General features: G+C 39.3%; 2 protein-coding genes across 2 annotated transcripts; both read left to right on the top strand.

The window, feature by feature from the left end:
* Positions 1,484-2,710, top strand: LOC109726079. Its single transcript, XM_020255508.1, has 3 exons — positions 1,484-1,891; positions 1,983-2,218; positions 2,314-2,710. The coding sequence occupies exons 1-3, from the start codon at positions 1,484-1,486 to the stop codon at positions 2,708-2,710; spliced, it is 1,041 nt and encodes a 346-aa protein (XP_020111097.1).
* LOC109725901 lies at positions 3,781-4,945 on the top strand. The gene is made up of 2 exons (XM_020255298.1): positions 3,781-3,903; positions 4,006-4,945. Exons 1-2 carry the CDS (start codon positions 3,783-3,785, stop codon positions 4,458-4,460), a joined length of 576 nt encoding a protein of 191 aa, XP_020110887.1. The 5' UTR covers positions 3,781-3,782; the 3' UTR covers positions 4,461-4,945.

Here is a 9,372-nt window from a genome sequence, read left to right as displayed (position 1 = left end):
CGGCCTCACCTTCGCTCCGACCTCACCATCGCTCGTCGCCTGTCCTCCCCTCTCGTTGCTTCACCTCTGATCTTCGCCTCATCACCTCCGGTCGTCGCCTTACCTCCCCTCCGGCCTCACCTCCGGTCGTCGCCTCACCTCCCCTCCGGCCTCACCTCCCCTCATCGCCTCACCTCCCCTCGTCGCCGCCTCACATCTCCTCCGGTCTCACCTCCTATCATCGCCTCACCTCCCCTCGCCTCACCTCCTCTTCGGCCCCACCTCCGGTCGTCGCCTCACCTCCCCTCGTCAGCGTTGGTCGTAAGTTCCTCACATCTGGCTAAACCCTTTGCTACTTCTTCCTCGTCGATTCCGCGAAATCGACGCTTCCGGATCTACCGATCTGTGCCCTCCTTCATCAGCGATTTGCTTGATGATATTTTTTTGGGGGGCTTTCTTCACCTACGATCGGTGCCGGCTTTAACCTACAATTTGGTTGTTGATTCGGTTGGTGAATCATCTCGATTTGGGGTTTTCTTCACCTGCGATTTGTGCCGGCCTTAAGCTGCGACTTGCTTGTTGATTCGGTTGTTGATTCTTTGTTTTGGAGTTTCTTTATCTGCGATCTGTACCGACCTAAATCTGTGATTTTGTTGTTGAATCTCTGTTTTCTGGTTTTGTCCGCCTGTGAACTGTGTCGCCATTCTCACGCACGATCCTTGCTGTCGGAGAGGCTTCGTGCTGCCAACCGTGGAATTTGCTTCACATCTTGCCATTTGCGGGTTTTTTGTACACCCCGACTGTGCGTCCCTGCAGGTTGCTTGGGTCGATCCTTGTTTTCGGGTTCAGATTAATTTGTGTGGCGTGGGTATCTCTGTGCTTGCCTGTGGACATCCTTGAGCTTGGTATATTTGCTATAGCCAGGTTACATTTTTTTCTAACTTTTCTATTTATCCAATGCTGGTGAAATAAATCAAACGAATCTACATGCTAGTTGATATAATGAAGATGATGCATATTGGTAATTCAGATCATACTTTTGTATTTTCTGCTGCCTGTTCAATATCGATATCTGATAATACTTGCGCATATTCTCGTTGCTATATGAAATCGCCAAGTTATTCATACTCTTCTCTCGGATGTCGTGAGGAAGAATTGTAGATACACTGATGAGGGAAAGATATACTGCTGGGAAATATATGGTTCGGCGATGATGACGGTTCCCAATTAAGATTAGATGGATGGCATCGATTGAAAAATTAATGCAACCCCATTTTAGTTGGAAACCACTTGAGCCATTTGTGGGAATGAACCATCTAAACCTTATTTCGACGAACATGCTTTTGTACATAGGAGGCAGATATGTAATTAAATATGTAATTTATTGTTTATTTAAGTAGACCCTTGTAGCCATTATACACTATACTTGGTAGTGAAAAACAAGTCTTGCATTTAACTCATATTCATGCATCCATCATGCACTCTTTTTAATTATAAACTACAGATGCGTCCATTCAAGAAAGTTTCTAAGTCCAAACAGAAGCAACATGGGCTCGCAGATGAGTCACCTATTGAGGCTAGCGGTGGCATTCGTATTGATACAAGAACTAGAAGTCAAAATTGGAGCAACATTTTGGATGCACAATTGTTGGGGCTTATGAGAGATGAACATACATTTGGTAACTGCGTAAATGGGTCATTCACTCCGATTGCGTGGAAGCGGATGGTAAATGATTTCAACAGTCGAAACAATATGAACCTAACAAAGACACAATTGAAGAATCGATTTAAAGTGTTAAAAAAAATTTTCAATTTGTACCATTCTCTTGCCAACAAGAGCGGGTGGGGATGGAACTCTGACTTGCACATTCCCACACCTGGTGACGCAAGAATCTGGGATTCTGTAATAGCGGTAATTACAATTTCTTTTATAATAGCGTTATTGTCTTATTAAGACATGTACATTATATGATAGTATTAAATTGTTAATATTATTACTTCAGGAGAATCCGGCGTACGCCAGGTGTAGGGATAAGCCCTTTCCCGCCTACGATGACATGGAATTTCTTACCCAAAATACAACTGCGACAGGAAGATATGCATTTACAAGTGCTGTGGAGCTTCCCCCTATAATTGAAAGCTCCTCTGGGTCATCCCCTGGTGAGGATGATACTATTGCTGGCATTGGAATGTCAGCTTGTAATCTCTCATCGGACCCATTCGAAGCAGGGGGATCTGGGTGCGCCAGATATGCTAACTTTGATGAAGCAAATACATCACGCTCCCCAAGCCCTCCCGTGTGCCTATAACTGGTGCAAGTGGTTCTGGTCATAGCTCTGGTAGTAAAAGAGCTCGTTCTCCAGAGCGTAGCAATAAGCAAGCACAAACGGTATCTACATCTGGGGGACGAAAAAAGAAAGTAGATGCCCGGACTTCTGCTTTCCTTGACATCGCGGAGCAGGGTAAGGAAAAGCTTGGTTGGGTGCGGCAACTATGTCAGCTAGAGCTGAGCAAGAGCACTGATATGCCATCGCAGAACCAATGCATGCAACGAGTGTATGGGATGACGGGATTAAGTAATGATGATATCTTAGTTCTCTGTGATGCGTTTAAGAAAGAGAAGAATCGCAATGCTTTCATGTCATTGAATGACAAGCATGCAAGAAAGTGGGTTGAGCGAGAAATTGCGCAACAAAATCTTATCTATAGGCCGTCATTTCCTAGGATTTAGATAAATGGCGTATTGGTAGTTCTTCTTTATCGTACCTCGACCTATATTGCGTGTGGACGTGCATATTTTCTAGCTTGTGATGGTATTGGTAGTTCTTCTTTATCTTAGCTTTGCATAGTTTCTACCTTGTGGTGGTGACTCTTGATTGTATGACGCTTTGATTTATGTTTTCTCTACTCTTATTAGCTTTGCATATTTTTCTGCTGTTGGAAGATTATTATATGTTTGCGCCATATATATTATCTCTTGCTATAGTTATATGTTCGTGTGTATTTATTTATTTTTGTTATTTATTATTAAGTGCTGATTTATTCGGTATTTACAACAGTTGCAATTAGAAAGACATTAATGGCGAACCCACTATACAAAAGAATTTTTTCTTCAGCGACCATAGCCACTATTATGACAATATTAGATGACGATGATGAATCTATCGAGGCTATGATGCTACTTGAGTTAGAATCTGAATCAGTTGCAAATAGAGTACCCAGACAAAGGTGTCGGACTCAGCCATTTACCGAACATCAAATATTGTGTGATATCTTATCTGGTCATCATGAACGTTGCTACCATCACTTTCGTATGAGTGCAACTACATTTATTGCACTCGGCGATGCTTTAGTCGAGAGGGGGTTAATAAGTAGCACAAGAAATATGACTGCTGATGAGCAGTTAGGCATATTTCTATATGGCGTAGGGCATGGCGTGGCAAACCGAATATTGGCGGTAACAATCCAACATTCCTGAGAAACCATTAGTAGGCATTTTAACAATGTACTACGTGGCATTGTGAGGCTAAAAGATGACTACATAATGTTGCCGTCAAGTAATGCTGCCGTGCATCCAAGAATTCGGAATAATCCAAATTTTCATCCTTTCAAGGTAGCCATACACACTTATACGTATAATACATTGGTGTATAAATAAAATTTATTACTAATATTTTTATCTTTTCTTTTGTAAACTGTAGAATGCTATTGGTGCGATCGACGAAACACATATTCCAGTAGTGGTCGAAAGAAGTAAACAAGCACCATTTCGATGTCAAAAAGGGTTCACCTCACAAAATAAGATGGCTGCGGTGTCATTTGATCTTAATTTTTTATTTGTATGCACAGGATGGGAAGGCTCTGCTACCGATATGAGAGTACTTCGATGGGCATGCGAAACAGGTGGTTTCGTTGTTCCCGAAGGTAGTGTTGCTAATAAATTTTTTGTTAGATTTAAATATATATGAACACTATTGTAGATAAGTTTTTTATACTAATGACATATGGTTATTATATTATTTGCAGGCAAGTATTACTTAGTAGACTCGGGATATGCAAATACTGAAAAATTTCTTGCACCCTATAGAGGAGAGCGTTACCATATTAGTCAGTTTGACGCAAGCACACGGGCCCGCGTTCATCGAAATCCACGAGATTTGTATAACCACCGGCATGCTCAATTAAGGAATGTGGTTGAGAGGACATTTGGCATTTTGAAGAAGCGTTTCAAAATTCTAAATGTAGCAACACCGTTTTCGTATAAAGTTCAATGCTTGATTGCTATGGCATGTTGTATAATACATAACTTTATTCGCCGTCACCAAGCAAATGATAACATTTTTCCTGATGAGGGTCCAGATGAACAGAACGCTGAAAATGAAGGTGGAGTGGACGATTTAGTGGGAGTAATTGAGGACTCCCAAAATGGTGAGGATCTACGTGCTAATATTACAAATCAATTGTGGAACACTAGAATATAATTTTATATAAATTAGATAATTGTATTGATATTTGGTAGAATTGAGTGTAGTGGTTATATTGTTATTTGACAATTGTAAGATGATGATGTATGAGATGGATATGCTTTGTAATACTTGCTTATTTATGCCTGTTATGGAACATGTATTAATGTTATATATTGTGATGATATTTTCTGCGTTGAATATTGGTAGGTAGATATGTTGGTAGATATTCTTATTTTTTTACTCTGTTATATATTTGTACTCTTTCAAAATGTTTTGGTTGTATATGTTTTTGTTTTTGATTCAATGTGTTGTTATCTGTGTAAATGTTCGTTGATGTGCAGATTGACTTGATGTACGTAAATATTTCTGAATTATTAATGATATTCGAATAGCAATGCAAAGTTTGAAAGATCGGAACAAATCGGATTTGAAAACGCCTAACGATACTCAACTCCACTAGGGGCTAAATTTGAAAGGTTGGAAATTAGTATTTTTGGAGGGTTAAAATGATATTATAACTAAAATATTAATTGTAGTTCAGGAAATACTATTGTGGGTGAAATTTATAAATATGACAATTTTAATATTGTTGTTTGAAAATTTGAGGAATTTTTCAAAATTACAAAAGAGTAGTGAAAAATAATTTTTGGTATACAATTACGAAAAAATTTATATAATTTTAATCCTCATAATAATTTGCAAGCATAAAGTTTTTAAAACAATAAATAAAGTATTTATTTCAAATGATTACAGTGAGGCTATTTTAGTAATTTTACTTTCTTTATTAATCATTATCCTTCTTATCCCACCTACTCCAACCAATCATTATCCTTCTTTATCAATCATTATCTTCTTATCCTACCTACTACAATCAAACACTATTTTTCAATATTCTAGACTAACTCCAACCCCCAACCAAACACAAAAAAACTTTAACCCCACTTTAACCCTGAACTTAACCCTATCCCTGTAATAGCTACTTTTTTCTTAACCCCGAACCAAACGGAGGATTAGTGACACAAAATTTATGTATTTGTGTTGGTTTTGGTACCAACTATTCCCAGTTTTTTTTTCTATTGCTGAACAGGGGTTTGTTATTGCCCTATATATATTCAGGAGTTGTTGTTGTCTTCTATGAAAATCTTGAAAGAGGCAAAGGAACTTATAGAGTTTAGAGGGGGAGAACGCCAAATAGTCATATCAATACATAAGGGAAAACACATGTAATCCTAGAAGCGCAAACCCCATAGATAGAAATACATGAATGGTGGGCCTACAGAGCAAAAAAAAAGCCAAGCTGGCTTAAGAATGTGCACAAATAGACAGCAGAAATATATGAATCGGGAGGAGCTTCAGAGGGAAAAAGGCAAAATGCCCAATGCAGGTGGGGAAAAAAAGCAAGATTTATTGCTTAATAACAGCAATGAATCTCTGCAGTAATTATAGCCTATATTAACTGTTGGATAAAATCAATTAAATATCCAAAAATATAAGTCGCAAAAATCTCATAGATTTTTACATACCTCTTTTGTGGTGCGGAATTAATGTTGTGATTACCAGGATCTGATCTCGTCTTGTTTTACGAACTCGTTGATCCACCAACGTCCTGTCTCAATTTGTTGCACGTTGTTCTTACTCGTTGCAATCCGGCTACTAGAGTCGATCGCCGCACACCGCCCAAATCCCTAGGGTTTATGATGGTGCCCTAGAGCGAACCCAAGAGAGAGAGAATTTTGGTGGAGAGATGATTCTTATTTTTCTCGTTCTCTTGTATGTGGTCAATACCTCATGTATTTATAGGCCATAAGGGAGATATTAATCCTAATCATATTCTAACTAAATCTCACATAGATAGAGATTTAAACAGATTAGGATTTATCTGTTAGATTTATTCCTTATCCCAAGTGGACTAGGAATATAACAGATAATTATAAATATTTATTTCTTATCCCATATGGATTAGAAATATTTTAGATAAGTCCCAATGTGGACGAATCCTAACATCTCCCACTCGTACACACTTGGTACTTATTCATACTTTCTCATCCCTAATATATTCTCATCTCGTTCTGCTCTTCATACGGGAAATGGTTGGTGCGATCAATAACGAGAAGAATCATAAGTGAGGAGTGTTATATTAAGCCACCATCCGAACTAACATAACACTACAACTCCAAATCTCGTCTATACCCCAAATCACTGAACTACACCAGATCATAGCATCTCTGATCCCTTAGAGCAAACTAGATCTCTCTCATTAATGTATTTGTTCTCATGATTATATTGACAACAAATATCAACATAATCGCCCGGGCAATGAGTAACAAATCATAGGTGTATTATCAAATGATTTTTCCTTAGATGCCTCATGTCAATCCATTTCAACTTGACTGCTTTCCTAGACATGTTCCGCTGGACCGAATCAATCATGGCCCTTGGATATCATGCTAAAGTAGCATCACCAAGTATCCACTTCATAACATGGTTCTAAGTCCCAAAGGGTATGAAAGCTCACACAGCGACGAAACGGGAATCAATTTCGTCACTCTCTAAAACATAGTGATCGATCTTGCACATACGGTATGAACGTATGCTATGGTGGAGCTACCTCTAAGGACATGTCACGCTCAAAACACCATACGAATGTCGGTTTTGTTGTAACTCAAGACAACAAACCTCAAGACAGTCACCCACATGGTGTCTTCTTTACATTCGGCTTCATACAGGCCAAGTAGAGTCGTGGACCATCTCTACTGTCGACTTCGTACAGTCTCATCTTAGCTCATCTAAGGCGACATTCAAGATTTAAACACTCGCCAGCTCTTATAGCGCAAAGTGGATCACCTGCATTACTAACTGCATTTATGTGATCTTATTTGTCTCATCCTGCTCGCTCTCCTAGCGACAGGGCGATCACCCGTGTGAGAGGGCTGATCAAGGGCCTGGTGACATTCATTCTCACAAGGATATTGTGCACTAATTTAAAATTTAATAAACATGTATATAAATGAAAAAAGATTTCTAAAATAATTTATTAGCAAAATTATAAATACAAGATATATAAAAGTCAAGTCCTACACAAACCCAATCCTCTAACATGTTTATGAAAAACATTTCTAACAAGGGGTTTAGTAAAAGGATCTGCTATCATATCATCAGTAGATGCAAATTTAATTACAATCTGTCCCTGTGCAATTATATCTCTTATGAAGTGATATCTGGTCTCAATGTGTTTAGATCTTCCATGATACTTTGGATCCTTCGCATAAGCTATTGCTGCTTTGTTGTCACAATAGATAAAAACAGCATCATCTGCACGTGCTGTTACACTCAAATTTATCATAAATCTCCTTAGCCAAACAGCCTCTTGTATTCTGACTCCATAGTCGACAAGGAGACACATGGTTGTTTCTTACTACACCATGAAATAGCAGCTCCTCCAAGTATAAACGCATATCCCGAGGTAGATTTGCGTTCATCTCTATCTGCGGATCCATCAGCGTCGGTGTATCCCGTCAATCTAAGCTCTCCTCCATGATAGCATAGAGCAAGGTTCGCAGTACGTCGCAGATATCTAAAAATCCTTTTAACTGCTTGCAAATGTGCTGCACCAGGATTACTCTGATATCGACTAACCATGCCAACAGCGAAACATATGTCCGGCCGGGTACACATCATTGCATACATCAAGCTGCCGACTGCACTCGCATATGGGACTTTTTCCATCTGCTTTCTCTCTTCTTCTGATTTAGGGTACTGTTCAAGGCTAAGATAATGACCCTTTTCCATTGGAGTGTCAATAGGTTTCGAATTATGCATTCGGAATCGCTCCAAAATTCTTTTGATGTAAGTATCTTGAGACAAACTTAAGAATTTTCGAGATCGATCCCTATGGATCTTGACTCCCAATACATAATCCGCTTGTCCCATGTCCTTCATCTCAAAAGTAGAGGACAACCACTCCTGTTTAGTGATTTTTCACTCCATATTATTTTCGACCAACAAGATATCGTCTACATATAGTGAAAGGATAAGAAAACCCTTTTCTTCCCTTTTAACGTACACGCAATGGTCTTCTTCGATCATCACAAAGCCTATTGAAATAATTGCTCTATGAAAATGTTGATACCATTGCCTAGACGATTGTTTCAAGTCGTAAATGGAACGTTTTAAGCGGCACACTTTGCGCTCTTGTCCTTCGGCTATAAAACCAGGAGGTTGATTCATATAAATCTCCTCGTCTAATTCTCCATTGAGAAATGCATCTTCACATCCATTTGGAACAGTTCCAAATCCAAATGTGCGACGATAGCCAGAATCAGGCGAATTGAGACAAACCTCACGACTGGGGAGAATGTCTCTTCATAGTCTACTCCCTCCTTTTGGGTGTATCCTTTCGCCACTAATCGGGCCTTATATTTGTCAATTGATCCATCTGCCTTACGTTTTATTTTAAAAATCCATTTATTTCCAATAGTTTTGCGTCCAAACGGAAGATCAACTAACTCCCACACATTATTCTTAGCCATAGAACTCATCTCATCCTCCATAGCAGCTAACCATTTATCACAAACCGGTGAATTCAAAGCTTCAGCATAAGAAGCCGGCTCATCAAGATCCGTAAAAGCACACATGAACGATTCCCTTTCAATCTCAAATCGACGACGGGGAACACCTCCACGTTTACTTCTTCGTAATGATGGACTTTGTGAGCCATGGTCAATCGGCACACTCCCACTGACCATAGGATCACTCCCACTGTTTTGGGCTATTTCTTCATGTGGCCTCAGTGCCTCATTCTCGCCTAACAATGGGACATTTCCATTAGGTTCTTGCAACTCGTATAGTGCAAGGTCCTTTTTAATCTCACCAATGTCTGGAAAATCATTCTCAAGAAAATCCACATCGCGCGACTCTATCTCAGTCA

Source organism: Ananas comosus, linkage group 20, assembly GCF_001540865.1.
Source record: "Ananas comosus cultivar F153 linkage group 20, ASM154086v1, whole genome shotgun sequence".
Lineage (NCBI taxonomy): Eukaryota > Viridiplantae > Streptophyta > Magnoliopsida > Poales > Bromeliaceae > Ananas > Ananas comosus.
Note: the sequence above shows the minus strand (reverse complement) of the source record. Positions and strands in the feature narration are given on the sequence as shown.